Raw genomic sequence first — 24,880 nt, 5'->3', positions numbered from 1 at the left:
GCTTTTTTCCAAGATTTAAGAATTTTTCCAGACATCCAAACCATATTAAAAAATTTCAGAAGTCTTTCATTAAATTTTTCACACATGGATTTTTGTATAGTTCCATATTTATATTGTCTTCCCCTGATGTTTTCCTATTTTTTATCTTCTTTAATGTATTTTTTCAGTTCTAACATTATAATATTTTCTGTTAGGTCATTCTTTGTTTTTTTAAAATTTTATTTCATTGTTTTCATCTGTTCAAAGATTTTGGAAATAGGTCATCCATTTTTCTCTATCTTTTGTTTGTATTTTTATCTTTTCTTTTATTTCTTTGTTCATGGTGGAAGGTTTTCCACTTTTATACCATAAATTAAAGATACCAACAAATTATATACTTGGTTTAATCCTTTATCCAAGTGTAAGCAAACAAAGTTTGCACCCTAAGTATTTTCAGGACAAGCTGTTTTTCAAAGGTTTTTCATAATCAATAAAGGCCACATGTGTTTGTTTTTATTATATTTTTATTTCTTTGTTCCAATGTTGTAGTCCTCTTTTTCTGATCCATTTGTGCTTTATTTCTAAGCTTTCTGTTGCTGTTTTTGTGAGAATTAATTTCAAATTTTCCCATTCCTCTTCTGTGTTACTTGATTCATGTGTAGTTTCTGTTTTTAAGTTTGTGCATTTTTGATATTGTCAAATATGGGGATCCTGTAATGAAGAAATTTTGTAACTCGGTTGATAAGAATCTTCACTTTTGTGCATTTTTAGCCATTTTGGTTTAAATTGAAATTTTGCTGATACTATATAATGATCACAGTTTAAGGTCTAAAATTAACTCTGCTAATTTAAAATTTGTGATAATATAGTCAATTACTGATTTGCATCCTCTGGCTGACTAGAAACTGATATTTATTTATGTTTATTTCCTTGTACTTAAACACTGAATTCATTATTCTCATAACATTATAAAATGACAAAATCTCACAGTCTGTGACCATTTTGATTACATGTATCTTCACCAAAATTTACCTATGTTTGTTTTGTATTTTTTGTTTCCTATTTTGGCATTTAAATCTCCTGCTAGTAGTAAATAGTCAGTTTTGTTTTCTTCATCTATTGCATTCTGTAATTCTTTATAAAATATATTACTGTCTTCTTCTTTCCCCTCTTCTGGTGCATATGCACCAATTATTGTTATGTGGCCTCTTAATGTCTTCAGTCCAATTTCTATTAGTCTTTCTTTCAAATAGTTATAATATACAATATTGTTCTTTAGAAATTTATGTACCATAATCATTATACCTGCTTTTATTCTTTCTTCTTTTTTTTTTTTTTTTTACCCCACTGTAGTTTGATATATAGCTGTTTCTTTTGTATCTTTTTTGATTTTTTTTGTTTTGTTTCTGTTACTATACATATCTTTATGTCAGCTTGGTTTAATTGTTGATCAAGTTCCTCTTCTTTGTAAGGGATGCTTCTCACATTCCATGTTGTGATCTTTATTATGTGTTCCTTTTTCCAATTTTGCTCCTTTTTCTGAATTGTGGTCTTTTCCCATAATCTGCCTGGCCTTTCTTTGGATGAGATTTGAAAGTATATTGAATTTCCCCAGGTCAGGTTACTAGCCTTCATCGAGTAAGTTCAGTGATAGGGCTGCTACCTAACACCTCTTGACAGGCAGATCTAACAGCATTTATTCTGTTAGGATGTTAGGGTTATACCGCCCATTGTTGTGTCCTGAATAAACTAAGAAAGAAGATTTAACATGAATTATTCAGGAACAACTTTATTTAAATATAGGCAGAGAATGTGGTGTGTTGGCTATATACTGGAAAGGTAATTTTTTTGTATATAACACTAAATTAGGAGTAAGAAATTGTATAACAAATGAAAGAAAATTGTAAGACCTAACCTGTTGTGCATAAGGGTCAGATAAAGAAATTAATTAAAGTGTTAAATTTATTTAAGAACCCCATTTCATGTGTTATAAGGTAGCAAAATCTGTAAGCCAGATTCCAAGGGTCACCTTTTGACCGTCCAGTGTTACGTATACCGGTGGGGGGGGGAGAAGTTATAAGAAAGAGAAACCAGAGCGCTTTCCAACCAAGAAAAACACAAGCGCATGTGCGATGTAATAGAGGGAGCTGGACGCCATGATGTAAACCCACGTGACCGCGTTGGCAGGCATCGCGATAGCCGAGAAACGCCGAGAAGAGAAAGAAAACAAAAGGGTCAAGCAACCCCCACTCGAGGCTTTTTTGGTTCCGGTTTCCTGATCGCTCTGACGTTTGTCCAGTCCGCACCTACGGAGAAGTTCCAGGTGGTCGTGGGAGGTATGAGGCATATGTCGTAGCATACCAAATAGGGCTAGCTATTTCCTTGGACTAGGATAACTGTGTTATGTCGTGCGACGGAAGAACCAAGCAGATGCCGTCCGTTCTGGCTAAGCTCTTAAGCCATATCGTCCTTCCCACGGAGAATCCGGCCGTACAGTTTGTGGTAGGTGACCAGACGGATAGCAGACTGAGAAGAAGCCCTGATATTCTAGACAAGGCAGAAGAAAGCATTGAGTGTCATTCCAGGAACGGTAACATAGACTCTTGTGATATATTTTTCAGTTGAGGAATTGTGTGCTTTCTAGAGAACACTTTTGTGTAGTGGACTTATTCCATGGAACTTTAAGATACTGTCTACAACTTGGCATAGGCCCATTTTGTTTGAGAACTGTCTGCCTAGAAAGGCCATGTTTATTCTATATGAATTAGTAGTAATGTGTTAGATAATATAACTAGTGACCACCTGAGTGTAGAAAGTGTGATAAGTGTTAATGAAAGCAAGTTTGTTCATGTATTTTGTTTAGTAGTATTGAACCAAAGATATTACTTGAGAATGATTCAGATTACTTAGTAGTAATGCTTACTTGTATAATTTCTTTTATTAATAAATATGTTTCTTATTACCTGCCTGACCTGATTTAGTATATGAATTCAAACAGCCACTCATAAAATTACTATCGAACTTAGCGGGAAGAACCCACGTGTATGATTAAACAAAGCGGACCACGACTGCATGTGAGAATTTAGTGGACAGAGATTAAATTTTATTATAGTTTAATTACTTTGTATCATTCTGAGAGAGCCATCCTGGATAAGAGTCTTATCTATCCTCGGTATTGGCTGGCGCAGTTAAAATATAAATTTGTCAATGCTTATCGGGTGGACTGTCTCAGAAGATATGTTAATGGTCACGTCCCATACAAGGACAAAGCCCTAAACATTAAGTAACCTACACGTGGTTAAGCTATAGAGAGGCCAAAGAACTGCTTGTTTAAAAAGGGGAGAGATTTAAGTAAAAGAAACGAAATAAGTATAGAATAAAGTTTAAAAGTTTTTACGAGAATAAAAGATTAAATTAAATAAGAATTAAAGATAAAATAAATAATAAGTTATAACAAATGGCACAGTTGATAAGATTGATATAATTAGATATAACAGAACACGATATAACACTGCCCATACTTTGTTACCAGTGCCTCGTTTGTACTTTTAGGACAGGATGAACCACGATAAGGTTAGGTTGACATTTGAGTGGAAGAGGCTATGTATTGCGCTTCACCACCCCCTTCCATCCCTCTTAATAATAATAATAACAGCTGTAACAAATTTGGCATGAAAATCAACTATAAAAAGTTGATGTCATGCTAAAAAGACTGTAAATAGGTAGGGAAGTTGAGAACATCAGTTGTATCTTAAATGGAACCTGTAGAACAATTAAAATATTTCAGCTATTTATACACAATTTTTAGTGAATATGGCAGATTAAATATAGAAATTGAAAACCAGAATAAGCTGAGCAGGTATATGTGAGTCATCTGAACAAATTGTTATTCAGTAAGAGAGAAATTATTTGAAATACTAAAATAACTGTATACCAGGCCGTGTTCAAACCAATTTTAACTTATGGGGTCTGAGAAGCATTTGATTGAAGACTAGTGACCACAGATGTGAGCGTTCTCAGAAAACGTTTGTGGAGCAAACAGATGGCATCATTGGCAAAATCATATAAAAAAAATGAAGATATTAAGAAGGAACTTGACATTGTTAGCATTCTGTAATGTGTGAGCAGAGCAACAGAACGGGAAGGGAATTTAGCAAGGATACCAGGAAAAGGATGCAGAGGAAGCCCAGGATCTAGGGAGATTGGATGCAGATTGAAATATCAAATCTGACAATACTGCAGTCCTGACAGATAGCAGATGAATTTGTAGAATAATTGTTGATGAGAATTTAGTAATGATTTAAATTTTTCATGTAGCATTATCATCATATTCTGTTTACTCCTTGAGCATACAAATTTAATAGTAATGATTGCTTTATGTTTTACAAACAAAAGACATTTTAAATGTGATTGTTTGATAATTGTAACAGTTGTTTTTATATGCTCTTTGTTTCAAAAGGATGTTGGGATTCGAAAATATCTGGGATGTAAATAATCTTTATTAAGGCCTTTTATTAAGGTATGTTATCTAAGTGCATAAGGAAATGGCAAGTTTTTTCCTCTCCAAAAAACTTTGATCATTCATCCGACATGAACGACTGACCAACTAGCCTGAGACGCACTTTGAGACACGCTAGACTATGCAGATTGGATTAACCATTGTATTAAAACTATCAAACAGTTAGGTTTCTGTTTTATTTATTAATTACAATAGGCCATTGAACTTAAAATTTTTGAGCTAAAACAAAAATTAAATGTTTTAATTTATATTTTAGGAAAGTATTTCATCTAATTTATGCAATTTGAAACTTATGGATACAACTACTGTGTTAGAGTAAAACTTTAGTTGAATATAAACCAAAATATACACTCAACATTTCAACCTTCACATTAAGGTCATCTTCTGGAGTATATGAGTGTATATATACAAAGAAACAAGCTGCACTACAATCTACGTGGCATGCTAAAGTTACTGATCAGCCGTTGAAACTATTTGCCTGACCTCTGGTGTTAAAAAAAAAAAAAAAAAAAAAAAAAAACCTCACTACATCAAAGCTAGAGTCCTCTTGTTATTATTATCTATTAGGTTACAAAGTTAAATTAAGTGGAGAGTGTTTATACAGAAAATGACAGATAAATAAACAAAACTAAAATTACTTATATAAGTATGCATATAAATTGCAACAACTGTTCCTTTACTCTAAAACCTACAGTTTGGCTTAGATACATTGAAAATGTTTTCGTTATCTGGCTGCCAAATGTTAAACACATTCCTTAGCCACCTGAACAAACAACATGAGCACATACAATTTACTATTGAAATTGAAAATCAGAATTCGCTCCCATTCCTGGATACACTACTCGCACGTCTTCCATCAGGCAGTCTATCCTTCACTGTTTACCTCAAGCCTACACACATCGGCCAATATATATATGCTAACTCATATCACCATCCTTTGAAAAAAATTTGGAGTCATCAGCACCCTCAAAAACAGAGCTATAACAATTTCCTCTAATGAAAAAGCTCTTAAACAAGAATTAAAAATTATTAGCAATACATTTATAAATAATGGATATAGCAAAAATACTATTAATAAAATTCTTCATAAAACTTCATCAAAAAGTAATATAGAATACAGTAAAACCACAACACTCCCTTACATTATCAGGAAAAATCAATAGAATCCTACATCATTATAATCTTAATACTACTTTTAAACCACCTTTAAAATAAAAAAAAACACATATTCAACACCTCTAAGGATCCTCTCCTCCCATTGGCACACCCTGGAATTTATTGCATCTATTGCACCTGTAACTTACCTTATATTGGGGAAGCTGGGTGTGCAATCCTTATCTGTAAAAAAGAACACAACGCATTAAATATAATAATTTTGGTGAAGCAGGCCTCTCAGATCATGCTCTTAACACCCTACATCAAATTGATTGGAAAAGGACTTGTTCTTTGCATCATACAAAAACTTGGTATGAACAAAAATTTAAAGAAGCCTGTGAAATTTTGACACATTCAGCCCACTTAGTTTTCAGCAAACCCTGTAAGTAATTTTTCATCTTTTGTTGGCCAGTATCCATAACAGTTGTTACAATTTATATGTATACTTATATAAGTAACTTTATTTTTATTTATTTATTTATTTATCTGTTATTTTCTGTATAAACATGTTACTCTTCACTTAATTTAACTTTGTAACCTAATAGATAATAATAATAATAACAGGACTCTAGCTTTGATGTAGTGTTTTTTTTTTTTTTTTTTTTTTTTTTTTTTTAACACCAGAGGTCAGGCAAATTGTTTTAACGGTTGATTGAGTAACTTTAGCATGCCATATAGATTGTAGTGCAGCTTGTTTCTTTGTATATATACGTATACGCCAGAAAATGACCTTAATGTGAAGGTCGAAATTTCGAGTGTATATTTTGGTTTATATTAAATTAAAGTTTTACTCTAACACGGTAGTTGTATCCATAAGTTCCATGATGTATTCTGATCACCGTATAAGCATGAAAGAAAGGATATGTCATTTACTGATTTTTAGTTGATTGGGCTGAATGTCACAATGCACAGTGAAACTCTGCATTGATTGTTCCTCTCTTCAGCAAGAAGTCCGCCAACAAAATTCCTGGGATCATGACTTTTTGGACAGTGGGAACAGTTTTGAATATTTTACACACAGGAGATTGTGGATGTTTACAGGTCATTGAGTCTTGTTTGCTCTCTAGAGTAAAGTGATGAACCCACATTTCATCTCCTATAACTAGATGGGCGACAAAATCCTCACCTTTGTTGCTGTATCTCAACAGATTCTCCAGACACATTCCCAGTGTTGCCTTGTGCTTCTCTGACAGTTGTCAGGACACCCAGTGGGTGTACATCTTTCGAAAGCCAAGGACGTCGAACAATTTCCTAAACAATGGACTTACTCAAGTTCACCACTTGTGCAATTTCACACAGTTTCAACAAAGGTGGAACAAGCTCCGAACAAGCTTGTTCCACCTTTGCCACGAGTTGCCCTGGTCCTGCACTACCTGTGGGATCAGTTAGACTTGCATCAATTGCAGGCGCAAACTTGACTTTTAGTCTGTTTGTTTACTTGGGAAATGGAGTAAAACCAGGTTTAAAATTACTTGGTATCTTTAACATATTTATACCCAAGGTAAAAATACTTCCTACATTTATATCTCCTCCAGAGATTTTTATTTAATAAGGTTAAAACACCTTATGGTAACTTGTTTTGGCGAAATACTTACAAGCTCGGTATGACTAAATCTTGGTATTTCTAGCCTAGCTCCCACTGACGAGACCTCAATAAAGGTCGAAACCGGTCTGGGTAGTGGCCCCTTGCCTTTAATACAAAACATCATATATCCCCTTCTTGGAGATGTGTTTTGGCATTAAGGGTAAATATTAAGATTAGTGATCGGAGCTTGTTCCACCTTTGCCACGAGTTGCCCTGGTCCTGCACTACCTGTGGGATCAGTTAGACTTGCATCAATTGCAGGCGCAAACTTGACTTTTAGTCTGTTTGTTTACTTGGGAAATGGAGTAAAACCAGGTTTAAAATTACTTGGTATCTTTAACATATATATATATATATATATATATAGAGAGAGAGAGAGAGAGAGAGAGAGAGAGAGAGAGAGAGAGAGAGAGAATTAATAAAAATCAGTTATATAGAGAGAGAGAGAATTAATAAAAATCAGTTACTGCAGTCACATTATGATGATCAAACATTATGAAATGCTACAAATGTCCCTAACAGTTGGTATTTAAATAAGGGGAGGAGGAAGTAGATAACTGACATTAAGGACTGGGCAGTGATCAGATTTGAAAAATTTCCATGCTTCTAAAGTATAGGAAAGATGGGCTGTTTGGTGACTGCACTTTCCATGTTGGAGAAGTCACTTGGGACTGGCTTTGATGATGATATAGTGATAATTGTATGGAAATACTGGTAATAAATTACACCTTATTTTATGGTGTTAAAAACAGCATTTTAATTATTTTAAATGTTGTTTTTAATACCATAAGTATATTTGTGATTTTTGTGGAAATTTATTGACCTAATTTTATTCTTATTTAAATCAGTATTTATCTGTATGTATATAGGGTTTTTTTTATTGCAAATTTCTTATTGGATATTGCTGAGATATTTGAATGGAAAACATCAGACTTAATATTATTGAAATATTGGAATGAAAACATTAAGCACTTGTATTAGTTATTATATTAAATACATGCATATATAACACTCACTTTATTTGGATTTTAATGAAATTCAGGATTTAGTTTAAATCAATACTAGAACACAAGGTGCCTTTTGTGATTTCTGTCCATTTTATGCTTGCTTTTGTATAAGGATTTTCTTTTTTGCAACAAACCACATTTTAAGTTGTCAATTTTACTTAACAGCGATATCATGAATAAACTATTTTTATAGATTAACAATGGACAGCGATGAAGAAGGTGAAGGAGAAAGAGAAAGGCTTTCTCTAACAGGATTCTTATTTGGTAACATCGATGAATCAGGACAGCTAGAAAATGATTTACTTGATCCTGTAAGTATCATTTTAAATATTTGCAACTTCATATGTTTTACATTAATAAACATTTTTATGAACATTATGAATTCTGATCATGAAGCTGTTGAATTTGCTATTTTTTTGCTGAAAAATTCTTATTCTTTACCATTGTAAAAATGCTGTTATCATGATGTACATGAAATTGGACTCTTCCTCGAAGAGACTTGCATGTACATTAATTTTTTGCGTATTTATAGATCATCTCATATCGAAGTTGTTTATTGTTGGCTGGTTTACGATGACCAACACAGAGCATTATTTGTGTTCTGTATTTACGCTGAAGACTTAATTTGGTTTTTCAGTGAACTGATATTTCTGAGTCCTCAAAGCTGTGTTAGTTCAGATTACTTTCTGTGATTATCAGTAAATCTCATTTTTATATTAGCAGCAGTATTGATAATACTTAGAGTTCTATCCTGTATATATGTTATGAAAAGTTAAAAGCTTCAGTGAAATTACGTAGTGCATATGTAAATGCATTAAAATTGAATTTGTTTTTAATTGAAATGTTTAAGTAAGAATGTCTGAATCTTAAGTAGTATTGTTTATTTTTGGTAACTTAGTATGTCTGTGTGATTTTTGGTGTGATTTCTGCATTATTTAAATTAGTATTTTGATAAGGTGCAATAGATAGCATAGCACATGGCACCAATGAAGAAAAACAATGGCATCCCAATCATTGCTATCTTTATTTAAGAATTTTAACTTAAGGGAGTTTGTTCAGTGTAACATCTGCGGGATGTATGCTTTTGCTGAGAGCGGCTGAAGTTTGGTTCGTTAATGATAGTTGTGGGAATGTGTGCCGAAAGTGTAAGGAAAGTGAGGATTTGAAGTGTGTCTCAGGTCGTGAGATTGATGTCATTTTTGGAAGCCAGAATGTGATAGAAAATAGTGATATGATAGGAATTTGCGATGCAATACCAGATAGCTTTGAGAGGGTTGTTGAAAGTAAGAGTGAAAGTAAAAATACAGATACCAGATAGCTTTGAGAGGGTTGTTGAAAGTAAGAGTGAAAGTAAAAATGGTTTAAAGGATAAAAAAAATGAAGAGCTAGTTGTAATGAGTAAGATAGCATGGTTGCTTGAAGTGATACATAGGGCGAAGCTGGAGCGATTGTAAAATTGTTTACCGAACGCATCAGCTAATGAAAAGCAAATGTATGATAAGAAAAATGAGAGTATGATTGGGAGTGTAAGAAAAATGAAGGAGTGAGTGTTGTACGGTGATTCATTAGTAAGAGGTGTAATAGATGAGAGTTTGTTAAAATCGTACTTACTGGGTGCAAAAATTAAGGATGTGAGTCTATTAGAGCACAAAAGCAGAGGGTGAAAGAAATGATAGTAGTAGCAGGAAATGATTTAAAAGGAGAAAAAATTGCTATGAGAGGACTTTAAGGAATTACTTGAGATAGCAAAAGAAAAGCATGAGAGAGTTAGTATACTCAGTCTGTTGCCGTGGTATGACAGAGAAGAGTTGAGAAGGAGGGCCATAATTACAAATGACTCTATGTGCAGGTTATGCAGGAGGAGTGGTGTGGAGTTTGTGGACATGTGGAGTGAGTTTGATGGGCAAAAGGATTTATATAAGATGGATGGTTTGCATCTGAATGGATTTAGTGTGCGGAGACTGGAAAAAGTGTTGCTGAATGAAGTGAAAGTGGATGTGCAGAATCAGGGAAACTACAGTTATTAAGAGGGGGGGGGATATGCAGTCTTCAGGGAGGCAGTTGAGTGTAAGAATGTGTATAATATGTCCGAGCTAGTACGAAGGACAACAAATCAGAATGGGATAGTTAGTATAAGGCATCAAGATAGGGGGTGGGACTAACGGCTTCTGCATTTCGTGTATACTAATGACAGGAGTATTAGGAACAAGAAGGACGAATTTTTGGCCTTGGTTGGCTCTTCCTGGCCACAGGTTATCGGCATTAGTGAAATATGACTGACAGAAGATGATATAGCTAGTGGGATAGAATGTGGGGGGGGGTATAGTGTGTTCAGGAGGGACAGAGAGAATAAAATGGGATGGGGGGAGTGTTGATGATAGCTGATGAACTGCAGCCAATGAGAATAGAAGTTCAACTCCAGGATAGAGAAAATAGCACATTTGAGGCTATTTGGTGTCAGATTGAGACTAGCAGAACAAAATATACAGTTGGGTGCTGCTATAGACCAGGTGATGGAATAGATGGTGGAGATAGTACATAAGCAAATGGATGCAATGAGTGGAAGGAGGGTAATTGTTATGGGGGATTTCAACTATGGTAACATTGCTTGGAAGGAGGAGAGGACACATCGTCTTCTTCTCTCTTCCATCATCTATGTGGATGATGATGAAGCCGAATGAACTCTTTCCACTTCTCTCTGTCCCGGGAGAGTCTGAACAATTTTGTCCAGTTTGGTGTCGCTTGTTGTGATTTGGTTTTCAGGTCCTCTTTTATTTTGTCTATCCATCTAATTATCGTCCGTCCTTTGGATCTTTTATCTTCCATCATTGTATTCAGGGCTTTAGATGGTAGTCTTTCTGTTCCCATTCTGGTCACATGGCCAAACCATCACATTCTTCTTTCTTGGATTTTGTTTATTATTGTTATTTCTTGTTTTAGTTGTTTCCTTATGTCTTCGTTTTTAGTCGATCCAGCAGAGATACTCCATCTAGTCGATCTAGCAGAGGACACATGGGAGGAAGGAATTGGATTTTATGTAATTATTAAGGGATAACTATCTGCGACAGCATGTATTGGAAAACACTAGCACTCTCAAACATTCGAGAGTGCTTGACCTAGTAATTGCATCTGAGAATTTGACTGTAATACGACCACCAATTAGTGGTCATATTTGATCACTATGATCAAATGTGTGTGTGATCCTATGATCACTCTCACCAATTGGTTGCCACCAATTGGTGAGAGTGATCATAGGGTCTTGACCTGGGAGGTGGCTAAATGTGTGGAATTTTCAATTATGGCAGGTTACATGTGGAATTACTGGGCTGGTAAGTATGACAAGCTACGAAGATTGCTTGGTTCAGTGCCATGGCATGTGAAACTGCAAGGACTGGATGTTGATAGTGCATGAGAGGTGGTTAAGGAGCGTTTGCAGGAGATAATGGCTGACTGTATACCTAGAGTCCGAATAGTAAATCAAGTAGGGGTTAAATGGATGAATAACATCATTAAGCTTGAGCTGCAAAAAAAGAAACAACTGGAAGGAATTTAAGGAGAAAGGTGACTTGCAGGTACACGAACGGTATAAAGCACAGGCCAGAAGGGTAATGAGTGTGGTAAGAAAAGCATAAGCGGATTATGAAAGGTAATTAGTCATGCAAGCTAAAGAGAATCCCAAACAGTTTTTTCATTATGTTGCGTAAAAGAAAAAATGTATATCGCAGAATGATTTTAAGGAATGCCGATGGTAGGGAGGTAACCAAATCAGTTGATATAGTGGAATTACTGAGCGAGCACTTTGCAAGAGTATATCATCCAGGTGGTGATATTGCAGGAATGAAGGAACCAACAGCTTATATGGGAATTGTGGTGAATGAAGTGGAGGTGAATAGTTTATTACAAAACTTTAATGTAAATACATCTGTGGGATTGGATGGTATACCAGCTTGTGTCGTACGTGAAGCAGCTAAAGAATTGTCAGTGCCATTGACAATTTTGTTTAATTTGAGTCTGGGGGTCTGGGTTAGTTCTGAGGGGGTGGAAAGAGGGGAAAAATAGTTCCACTGCATAAAGGAGGCTCCAAGACTGCTGTTGCAAATTACCGACCAATCAGCATATCAGGAGTCGTTGTCAAGAGGAAAATACAGGAATGGATAGATGAAAATGGGATACTGTACGGGGGACAGCATGGTTTTGTGAAGGGTAGATCATGCCTCAGTAACTTGTTCATGTTTTATAACACAGTGACGGCTGAACTGGATAAGGGTAATGGGTATACAGTGATTCTATTGGACCTTGCTAAGGCCTTTGACAGCATACCACAAAAGAAAGGATGATGATTTGGATAGTTTGGAGGACTGGGCTAAAGAGAATGGATGTCAATTTAATGTGGCAAAATGTAAGGTAATGCATTTTGGGATGAAAAGATTAGCAGCAGTATACCACATTGGTGGAACTGTACTCCAGGAGATTGACGAGGCCAGGGATTTGGGAGTGTTGGTGGATAGGAAGTTGAAGTTTAGGAGGCACATTGCTAAAGTGGCTAAATCAACTCATCAAATCAGTTGGTTACTGAAGAATACTTTGACGAGTAGAGACAAGCAAGTTATTGTTCCTCTGTATCGAGCCTTGATAAGACCCCATCTTGACTACTCTGCCCAGATTTGGGCGCCAGGGTTTCTTCTTGATGGGGAGGAAGTGGAGAGGGTCCAGAGGCGAGTGACCAAGATGATAGCACATCTATGAAATGAATCTTATTAGAACAGGTTGAAGATTTGTGGGTTGCAGAAATTGGTTGATAGGCAGAAAAGGGGTGATATGATTGAGACATTCAAATTACTGAAGAGTTTCTATAAGATTAATTCAGAGGATATTTTTGCAAACACTGGACTGGTGGCAGGAGGACTAGGGGGTCATCCATGGAAACTGGGCAAGAGTGTGGTTAACAAGGGTGTTAGAGCTAGGTTTTCTACTTGGAGAGTGGTGGATGAGTGGAATAAGCTACCAGAGTCTGTTGTGGGTGCCATGATTGTGAATGAGTTCAATGCAAAGTATGATAGATACTGTATGAATGATGAATAGTTGTTCTTGACATAATGTTAGGGCCTCTCTCGATGAGTCTAAGAACTCCTTGGAGTTGTCCGTAATAATAATAATGTTATACATACTTTTTCACTATTAAATATCATCAACAGAACTCAAATGAGCACTATCAGCATAAAAGAAATCAACAAAAAAAAAGTGAAACTGGCAGAAGAACTAAAGGCATACCAGGTTGACATAATTGGTGACAAAATGAAGAAAACAAAAACAAGCGAGATATCTGGGCATCCTGGTCACGAAAAGGAAGGACTAGCTTAGTATACGAAACTAAACACAAAGATTGATATTGCTTCTTGAATAGCAAGCATTGTCAGGTAGAGTGATGCAACCAAATATCAAATTGTGGAATTGAAGAATGAAATTTGTGCCCATGGTCTCATAGCAGGTTCTACTAAGGAAGAAGTGGATGGTTTTTGAGTCATTAAAGAGAGTGACACCAAGAAGAAGTTGGTTCTCATTGGGGATTTCAACAGCAGAATGTAAAATGAGCATCAGGCATACAGAAATGTTTTGGGAAAATGTGTAGAAAAGAGCAAATCTAATAATAATGGTATACACCTTGTCAATATCTTTTCAGAACATGCACTATTCATTACTAATACCATGTTCCACCATAAAAATGTGCACAAATTGATCAGGAGAGAAGACATAGGGAAGTAAAAGTCTCATTCATGTGTTATTGTTGATACTGATATCTTTATACTAATTCTGGACACAAAAGTATACAGGAGATTTGAAATAGGAAGTGATTGCCATTTAGTTTTGAGTAGGATGAAATTGAATATCATATTGAAAAGAAAAGTGTATGTGTGAGTAAGTTTTAAAAAGAATCCAAGTGGAGCTGGTTTCAGAGGTGAGCTATACTGAAATGTACACATATTATTGAAGAAAAAATGAGTTTGAAGACAGGTATCAAACCTTGGAGGCTCACTGATAAAATCTGAAGGTAACATTAATTGATTCAGCCAGGGAAATTTGAAGTTTTTTGCATCATTATCATCAATTCCCTGATATATACCCTCAAGAGGTGTTCAGGAAGCTTTCTGCAAAGAATGAAAAAATCAGAACTCCATGGGATCAAGAAGGTAGACAGTCATGGGAAAAAAAAAAGAAAACACATTGAAGATTTGTAGCAAGCAAATCAGCATGTGCTCTGAGAGAATATAGAGAAAAACGTAAAAAAGCAAAGCAGTCTGTAAAAGCAACTAAAGAAAAAAAGTTATTTGATAACAAAAATATCAGGCTACAGGTAAAATGTTCTCCAGGCCATTGAAAAAATGCTTAGAAATGGAGGAAAGATTACTGTATAAGAAATCAAAGATGATTAAATTTGATGTGAGAACTGAAGATACATCTGGAATAATTTAAAATGTCATCATCATCATCAAATTCCTGCCATGTACCCTTAAGGGGGTGTACAGGATATGATAGTACTACATGAAAAAAATTACATCGTTACTAACTTCCTATCTACAATTTTCCTCCAAATCAGTCTGTTACTTGTCAAGACTCCAACATTATCAGATCTTATATTTCTATCGTCTAAAGCACTTTGTACTGTATCAATCCACCTATATCTTGCTCTTCCTCTGGGTCGTTTTGCTGCCAACCTGGCAGAGAACACTTATTTTGCTAATCTTTCCTCGCCCATTCTGTTTAAGTGACCATACCACCTGAGATTAGCTCTGCTAACGCATTCCTGGATGCTGACAATGTCAAGTTCTTTCCTAATATCCTCGTTTTTAATATGATATTGCCATTGATGCCATCTGTTCACACCTATAATCTTTCTCAGGACTCTCATATCTGTGGTCTCTAGTCTTTGGTCAAGTGTTTTACTTCTGACCCATCTCTCAGATCCATAAGTTAAAACTGGTTTGAACATTGTCTTGTATACAGCTGATTTAGTGTTCCGACTAATTTCTCTCTTATTCCATATGAATTTATTCAATTGACTTCCCACCATATCAGCTTTGCTGATTCTGTTGTCTATTTCTATATTTAATTTACCATCTTCAGTAAAAATCGTGCCTAAATAGCTGAAATGTTTTACTTGTTCCACAGGTTCTCCATTCACAACACAATTGACATTTTCAATGATTCTGCCTATTTTCATTGTCTTTGTCTTTTTATTGCTGACCTTCATACCATATCTATTACAACAGCTATTCAATTTAGTCAGAGAATCTTGCAGACTTGTAGCAGATTTATTTAGAAGTATAACATCATCCACATAAAGCAAAGAGCTGACATTAACATCTCCAATTTTGATATCATGTTTAATACCACTTTCCTTCATAATGTGATCCATATAGATAATGAATAACAGAGGAGATAATGTACATCCTTGTCTCACACCAGATTTAACATTAAACCATCTTCCTGTACTTCCTTCAATTCTAACTGCTGACTTACAACTCAAATAAAGACTAAGTATTGCTTGATATATGTGTCCCATTGACACCATATAACTGCAGCATATTGAATAGCTTCTGTCTTGGCACCTTGTCATATGCTTTTTCCAGATCAACAAAACTTAAATATAGATCTTTATTATATTCCCATGCTTTCTCTACTATTCGTCGTAAAGTGAAGATCTGATCCCGACTGCCTCTATTTGGCCTGAATCCAGCTTGTTCTTCACCAAGCTTTTCTTCCACAATTCTTCTCAACAGTTTCTCAAGTATACTGGCATAAATCTTGTCCTGGAACACGGTAGGGAAATACCTCTGTAATTCTCACATTCAGTTTTATTTCTCTTTTTATATATGGGTACTATTAGAGCTCTACTCCAATCATCAGGAATTCTTCCCTCTGTCCAGGCTTCTGAACTATGCAGTGCAGCCACTGTAAGACTTTTATACCACCATACTTCAGAATTTCTGGTCGAATATTATCTACTCCTGCTGCCTTTCCCCATTTCAAGCCTTTGATGGCTTTTTCTACTTCAAGTATGGGTATGTATTCCTAACTGTATGCATGTTGAGTGTTTTTACCACTGTGCTATCACTGCTTGTTTCATTTAGCAATTTTTCGAATTAATTACTCCATACTTCAAGGATATCTTTTTTTCCCGTTTTCATGTCACCTTTATCATCTCTAACTGCTTTTACAGCACTCTTTCCTCAATTTCTAAGCTTCTTCAATAACCTCCAGAATATCTTACCACCTTCTTGATATTTATTTTCTATGTTCTTGCCAAAATCCTCCCATGACTTTAGTTTAGCTAATTTTACACAGTGTTTAGCTTTCTTACATTTGTCTCTGTATTCTCTAAGAGCACAAGCTGACTTATTCGCCAGGAACTTTTGATATGCTTTCTTCTTTTCCTTCACTGCCTCTTTAACTTCCTGTGTCCACCAGGGAGTTCTGATTTTTCTATCCTTGCAGACATCCTCACCACATTCCTCTCTGGCTGAGTGAATCAGGGTTTTCTTCAAGGTTTGCCACGGAATCTCCACGGTTTTGTTCTTGTTCTCAAACTCTTTCATTTTTTCTTCAATAATCTTTGTGTATTTTAGTCTACAGTTACCATCTGAGAGCTGCTCCACTTTTATCTGCTCTAAAACTTTCTTACATGTCATTCTTTTCAATATGAAATTCAATTTTATCCTGCTCAAGACTAAATAGTGATCACTTCCAATTTCAAATCCTCTGTACACTCTGGTGTCCTGCACCAGGGAGAAAACATCACTATCAACAACAACATAGTCGATGAGACTTTTCTTATTCCTTGCCTCTTCTCTCCATGTGAATTTGTGAACATTTTTATGTTGGAACATGATGTTAGTAATAACAAGTCCATGTCCTGAGTAGAAATCCAACAAATGTTTGCCATTATTATTAGCTTTGCTCTTTTCTCCAAATTTTCCCAATATATTTTTGTATGTCTGACAATCATTTCTCGCTCTGCTATTTAGATCCCCAACAAGGACCACCTTTTTCTTTTTCATTGTGTCAGATACGTTCTCTAAATCCTCAAAAAAATTCCTCCACTTCTACCTTAGTAGAACCTTCTGTGGGACCTTGTGCCTATGCAACAAATAAGTCTCATTGTTTCCCACATCACTCTACTTGAGACTGCCTGCCATTCAAGAAGATTAGCCTCATATTTAGTGTTGAATACTATGGCTACACCTTCTTTTCCTTGTCATTGCCTGAATATAACATTTTGTATTTATTGCTCAGAAAGATCTTACCAGTTTTTGTAGTTTTTGTTTCAGTCTCGCCCTATTATGTCGATATGGTTCTTATCTAATTCCTCATCTAACTCTCCATTTCTTTGCCATTCAGGCTTCTTATGTTGATAGTACTGAAATGTTTTACTGAAATTATTCCAGACTTCCTTTAATATATGACATGAAAATCTTTCTCATCTTATTTCTCATTTGGCCTGACTGGAAAGTGTATAATGGGCAGTATCTTTGATTATTATAGAGGCAGTGGTCATATGTAATGCTTTTTTTTTTTTTTTAATAATCCATTTCCTTGTGTAGTAATATTTCAGAGGAGCATTTGTTATTTTCAAAGAAAGTTGTAATTTTTCAATTACAACTTTCGTGGTAACTGACTACCCAAACGCATAGTTTGGGTAGTCAGTTCCACCGATATCCCGGACTGTTTGAAACCAGACTAATCGAGGAACTTAAATACATACAAAAAATGATAATTGGTTCCAAAAAAAATATTCTCCCTGTTTTTCAATAAATAAAACGAGACTAATAAATTCTAATGTCTTTATAGGGCTAAATGGCCTTGCCTACTCCCGTGTACGGGAATAAAAAAAGGCGTTAGCTTAGCTGATTTATCAGAAATAATTAAACAAAAAATACATGTTTTTTTTTTCATTTTTTATTCTCTAAAAATTGCAATATCGATGTCTGCACATTTTTCTTCTTTGGTTTTTTTCTCTTCATACATTTCATTGTAGCAACTAATTGAATTGTTTATCGTTCGGCAAATTGTAAGGCTACGTTCAATATTGGGATCAACTTCCATAATATGCTCTGACAAGTTTTCAACCATTCCAATAATTTTTGGTAGTTGTTCAGCTGTTAATTCTCGTGCAGACACTTCAACACAGTCGTCATTGTCTAAGTTGTCCTCCTGCTCCTCATAAGCTTGTTGTTCATCCATGTTAATAAGTGTTTCATTATCCTGTTCATTAGTGTTCGATTTAATGCACTCAATTACGTTGACTGAATCTAACTCTTTGAAACCAAATTGCTGTCCAATTTCCACTGTGTTATTAGTGACTTCAGCAAAATGAGTTTCAAAACCAATGAAATCATTTGCACAATGTGGTATGATATGTTTCCATACTGCTCTTATATTGCTTGCTGTTAATTCATGCCATGCTTCACCTATATTTTCGATAACGTTCTGATGTTGTAGCTCTTCCATAATTCCATTAAAGTAGGTGTATTTTCTCCTGTTGTAGCTTTTTTGGCTTGCGAAAAATGCGGCGCAAATAATAGGCCTTAAATGTTGCAATGACACAATGACACCGTGATCCATTGGTTGAATCACCTACGTCTTATTTAATGGAAGAAAAGTTATTTGTACATTTTCATTTAAATCACAAAGACCAGTCGAATGACTGGGGGCATTATCTAAGATCAGTAAAATCTTAAAATCTAATCCTTTTTCTCTGTTGTAGGGCAAAAATAGTTGGTGAACCAATCATAAAATTCTTGTGATCCATGCTTTCTTATTTGAATGCCACAACACTGAGAGATTATGTTTTGATACATTTTTAAGAGCTCTAGGATTTTCTGCACGGTACATAAGCATCGGTTTTAATTTGAAATCCCCTGCTGCATTTCCACCTAATAACAGTGTGAGATAGTCTTTTGAAATTTTATATCCAGGGCATGACGTTTCATTGGCTGCTATAAAAGTGCGTAACGCCAACTTTTTCCAGAATAATCCCATTTCATTAACGTTAGATATTTGTTCATCTTTGTAGCCACCTTTTTGAATGATTTGACTCAATTCCTTCGAATATCTAAAGCAGTCTCTTTATCTGCACTGGCAGATTCGCCAACAATACGATCATTGTGAGTACCAGTTTGTTGCTTAAAATGAAAAACCACCCACGAATTGCCATAAAAGTTTCACTAGTTCCCTCACCTTCGTTTTCCATGTCATCAGTAGTCCTCAAGTCATTGTAAAGACTTAATGCTTTGGCTTGAATTTCCATTTGACTAAGCAGAACTCGCTTTTGAGTTAAGTCTTCCATCCATGTGGATAATAGCCACTCCATATTTTGCATTCGAGTGCTTCTGGATTTAGTCACTATTTTTGATAAATAAGAAGCCACCTTGCGATTTGTATTGATCTTTTTTTGATAAGTTTTCAAACTGATGACTCGTCCATTCCTTTTTCAGGGCCTAATTTAGCAAAGGATGCACCTTCTTCATGACGCTTAATTTTATCGAGCTTTTGTTCTAAAGTGAGCCATTTACGTTTCTTGGTGACAGAATCACTTTCACTTTTTCTTTTTGCACTCATGTAGTTTTTTTAAATGGGATTAAAATTTAATTATCACAAATTCAACATTAAAGTTCACAAACGTCCACTGCTCACTGGTACTATACATAGCTTACACATTAAGACATTGAACATAATGCCGCGTTTACATTCTCGCCGAGTCTTGGTACATACATATACAACGGGGAACCCCTGAAAAAATTGAAATATCTTATTGCATAACTTTAAAACCGCATAAAAAAACCACACATAAAGAGACTTGACTGTATAAAGGAAAAAAAACCGAACATTTATGTATAAAAAAAATAATTTTGTGTACTAATTTTTTTAGGATTTAAAACTGGACTATAGTGAATCCGGACTGATGGAAGCCAGACTATGCGAGGTATTGCTGTACTCTATTTTTGATAGGAATTATGTGAAGAACTATTGTGGATGTCGTGCCTGGTGGAGGTGGGATTGTGTTACATGGGAAATGTTAGTCATCCACTTCACATTTCTTTACTGTATCTAAGAAAAGACAAAAGCTTCTGATTTTCTCTCTTAGGGGAAATTAATTTCTTAGTGATAATTAATTTGTTATAGGCAGATTTTGTTGTAAGCATCAAGATTAAGTAAACTTACACATTGATGAAAAAAAAAAAAAAAGGTTGGAAATAAGAATATAAGTGCAACAGTCCCTACTTGCATAAGAGTAATGTTCTGCAAACTTTACATAACTTTAATTTTATATTAGTTGGATTTATTCACCTTGCCCATTAATCACGTTCTGTTGCTTATGTACTTATACTGTACTTATAGTATGTGTATGTAGCAGTGCTAAAGGTTATTTCTCTTAGTTTCATTCATAGGATGCACCTACAAATTAGATCTCAGTATGTGATTATTAACACAAAGTAATATAATAAATTATATATGGTATGAGAAAGCAGAAAAAAAAAGAAGGTTTGATTTGACTGCTCTACCTTGCATGTAAAATTATCAAGGGATGACTGAACAGTGGTTTCTTTTTTCTCTTCATAAAGCTCTCAATATCAGTCTGAAAGCATTCGGTGATTTCTCTTTGGACTTTTTAGATGATGCAGCATTAGGATCCATCCACCAGTTGCTTTGTCCACCTTTATTGACATTAAAAACATTTTTTCTGGCACCATCCAGAAATTTTTGTCATGAAAATGTATTATGTTACAGAAGTCCACATTCAAATGTTGCTCACGCACACAGCAAGAGGAACTTATGGTAAACAATTTGAACACTTTCTTCAGCACAGTCAACTTCAGAAATTTTCAAAATATGCAGCAGGATACATTATGTACCTGATACAGAATTTTTTAAAAGATACTTATCAGATAAATACAATATAATTCTGTACTTCAGAGGTATAGGATACTGACTTACAAAATAGCAATTTTTCAGTATGGCTAGGAGTATAATCTTTTAGCATTGATTTTTCATATTTCCTCTCAATTTTTGCTGCAGATAGGTTAATTGTGAACATTCCTACTTCTAAAAGAAAGGAAATCTTAGTGCTCTGCACCTTGTGAAACATGAACACCATGTAAAAATTTGAGTGTTTATTATTATTATTATCTGAGACCTCCAGGGAGTCAAGGACTCATCTAGGGAGGCTGTAAAATACCCAACCCAGCTAATCATACCTTCCCTTAAATTCATTTACACTAGATGTACTCACTACCCCTAAGGGCAAATTATTCCGCTCACTCACTGCTCTCTGGGAGAAAAACCTAGCTCTTACCCCTTTCTTGACTGCAAATAAATTTAACTTCCATGGATGCCCCGTGTTCTCTCCTCACCTTCCATATAATGAAAAATTTCGTCAGTTGAAATGCTATAACACCCATTCAAAAGTTTATAGAACTCCATCATATCACCCCTCTTTCTCCTGTTAACCAGAGTCTGTAACCACATACTCGCAATCTGTCCTCGTAATCTAAATCCCATAATACGGATATAATCTTTGTAACTTTTCTTTGCACTCTTTCCACAGCTTCTTTATCTCCTGGGAACCCGGGAAACCAAATCTGCACACAGTAATCAAAGTGTGGTCTTATCAAAGCCTTATAAAGAGGCAAAATTACTTCCTTATCCTTATATGTCAAGGTTTGTTTCTACATAGCAATTATCCTCTGAGTTGTATTTGCAACTTTTGCTATGTGACCTTTGAACTTTAAATTCTTATCCACCAATACACGTAGATCCCCTTCCTCTTCAGTTTATTGTAGCATAACCCTGCTAATATAATATGCTGCTGGAACTCGAATTGTGCCAAAGTGCATAACTTTGCACTTATTAACATTAAACTGACAGCCATTTTCGTTTGCCCAGATTTCCAGTCTATTCAAATCATTTTGTAATTGCTGAATATCAGTAGCATCCCTGATTGCCCTGCCTCTCTTTGCATCTTCAGCAAACAATTGCAAATCAGAACTATTTTTCTCTTTATGATTTTTATTTTCATCTCTAGATTAATTCTGGTGAATTTATGCATGGTTCACTTTTCTGCTTCTGTTCCTTTTTCAAGTCATGATTGTATATTTTACTCCGGCATATACAAACACTGAAAATTATGAAAGTGTTGGAATAGAAATACAGAGTAAGCATCCATGATCAATGATAAGGAAGGTGTATGCATGCATGTACTGCATAGGCTGTCTTCCTTGCAGATCACTACTGTTAGGTGGCATGCAAGTAGCTTACATGCAGTAAGCAAAAATGTTTATAACTTGAATTATTATTTTTTTTTTTTTTCATACTCCTTTTAGAATAATTTGTGTAAGCCTGAATTTACAGTAGTCAGAGACTGCCTGTATAATATATTTTCCATTCCAGTTAACCACCACAACAAAAATAAGCATGCTGTAGCAGTTCTCTAAATGTTGTTGATTTATTCAGTAGAGAATGTTATGGCTAAGATTGTATCAATAAAAGTGATAACACTTTCACTGACTCACTTAACTGTGTTTAATGCCTATTCTGCTCTGTCCACTTTCCTCCAACTGCAACTAGTTGACTAATATCCATTCTAACTTCCAGATCACCCATTTAGTCATCATGCTGTTTATGTTCTCGGGAACAGCTGAAGGATAATAATCTAGTTACAATATTATACTAATCTACTAATTTGTTCCCTCTCTTACCACCGCCTTCCAAATTCTAATCCAGCATTGTATTAGTATGTTATAGATGTGCTCTTTGGATGAGCTTATTCATTATTTTCCAAAAACAAAAATCTGTTTTATAAGATAAGCATAGATGAGTTTCTTTGATCTTCCCCAGCATACTGAAGGTTTTAAAGTAATAAAAATGTGTCATCACTATCAGTAATTTTCTTGATATAGGTCATAATTAATTGAATAATCACATGGCAGTTTCTTATCCATATTTAATGTGGAGTTATTGATTTATTTTCATCACTGATTTTACACTGTAAGTATCAAAGCACAAAATTCACTCTCGCTTGGAGACATTATCTTTTAAAATTGAAGATTTCAGTACTCCCTTCAAATATATTTCAGATTAAGTTTTGTTAGACTCTGTGCTTTTCTTATTTATATATAATGTTATTTGAAATCATCCAGTAGTATAATTAGTGATTAGTATAATTGGCATTTAATCTTATTTCTGTCTGATGAGATATCATAGTGATATGTTTCTTGTATCACTTTATATATATAATAGTTATTTCTGTTTAGTGATAATGCATGCATATATGTTTTTTGATTCAAAGGAATCAAAACGACATCTGCATCAATTAAGTCAGCTGGGAATAGGATCATTTTTGAAAGAAATAACAGATGATGCAGAAGGATCAACACAAGAATCGCAGGGTGAACTTAGTGAAGGACAAGATACACAAAGTTCACAAAGTGATGAAGGAGGTGAGTCATTATCTTTATTAAATGTGATATAGAGCAGTAAAATAAAACTTTATTTTTTAAAAAAAATCATTAATTAGCTTTGTTTGCTGAGTTTCATTTCTTAAGATGTTATTATTTATAGCAAACTTGACTTTGCATTCCATGCTTCACCCTCACGGTAGTTTTACTATTTTTTGGATACTGTTTCTAGTCTACAGTTGAGATTAGACTTCACAGTTATAAATGAAGTGTTTATAGATTATCTTGATTTTGATTTTAAATTTAGCTTGTATCAGATATTCTTTGTATCCATGAGTGCTGGTTGAAGCTACTTTTTTTTTTGTAAAATGAGTTGGTTGAAGTACTAGCCTCGATATGCTAAGCATCAATTAATATATGGATGTGAAGCGTTCAAATTTTTTTTTTTTCTTGACTTTCACTCATAAAGAGTTGTAAATCTATAGTACATTAGTACCATAAGCAGGCTAAGGATATTTATTTATTTTTATTACATAATCCAACAACCCTGTTCGTGAGAGCAAACATTTTTTTAGTGAAAAAAAAACTTTTTTTTTTCTGTATATTTGTTTTACCACACCCTAAACAGGGTGGTGGTCTCACACCGAACAATGAAATTCACTCCTCCTAAAGAAAAGCACAACCTTCTGTACAGAATTCAAACCTTCAGTCTGTTATTTGGAAATGAGGTGTGTTAATCATTTAGCAAACCAGGCTGGCAAATGAAGTAACATGGATATGAAACATAAATTATTTGTATATTTCATCCACATGGCTGTTTGGATGGTTAATAAAATGAAACAGCACTAGGAAAACAATTATGAGGCAGCTTGATTGTTGGACAGGAGGTCTCAAAATTGATTATCCATACTTTTATCTTCTATCTGTATATTTGTTTTACCAAGTGAGGCAGTCAATATGAATAGTAAAATTTGAAAGTGAGTGATGTTGGTGGTGGGGGGGGGGGGAGCATTAGAAAACCTTTTTAATTCATGATAAGATGCCAGATAGGTAATATTGGTGAAAAGAGAAGTAATATCACAACTAACCATGGTATCAGTATTGCTTAAAATTAAATTTGGATTATAGATTTGAAATGGGTAGAATAAGCGGAGGTCGAATATTTTGCTGTTCATCTAATCTG

The 24,880-nt window shown here is 34.8% G+C and overlaps 1 protein-coding gene across 1 annotated transcript in view; it reads left to right on the top strand.

Annotated features, from left to right (window-relative positions):
* Positions 1–24,880, top strand: part of LOC150107422 (transcription initiation factor TFIID subunit 1-like) — a 960,372-nt gene that overhangs the window by 42,724 nt on the left and 892,768 nt on the right. Inside the window, exons 2-3 of the mRNA XM_090391850.1 lie at positions 8,439–8,556; positions 23,589–23,739. Coding sequence (XP_090247976.1) covers positions 8,446–8,556; positions 23,589–23,739 — 262 coding nt within the window. The 5' untranslated portion in view covers positions 8,439–8,445. The remainder of the gene's footprint in view (positions 1–8,438; positions 8,557–23,588; positions 23,740–24,880) is intronic.

The sequence above is a fragment of the Typopeltis vanoorti genome, chromosome 4 (genome assembly GCF_054136105.1).
Source record: "Typopeltis vanoorti isolate ZY-2024b chromosome 4, IOZ_Tvanoo_1.0, whole genome shotgun sequence".
Lineage (NCBI taxonomy): Eukaryota > Metazoa > Arthropoda > Arachnida > Uropygi > Thelyphonidae > Typopeltis > Typopeltis vanoorti.
Note: the sequence above shows the minus strand (reverse complement) of the source record. Positions and strands in the feature narration are given on the sequence as shown.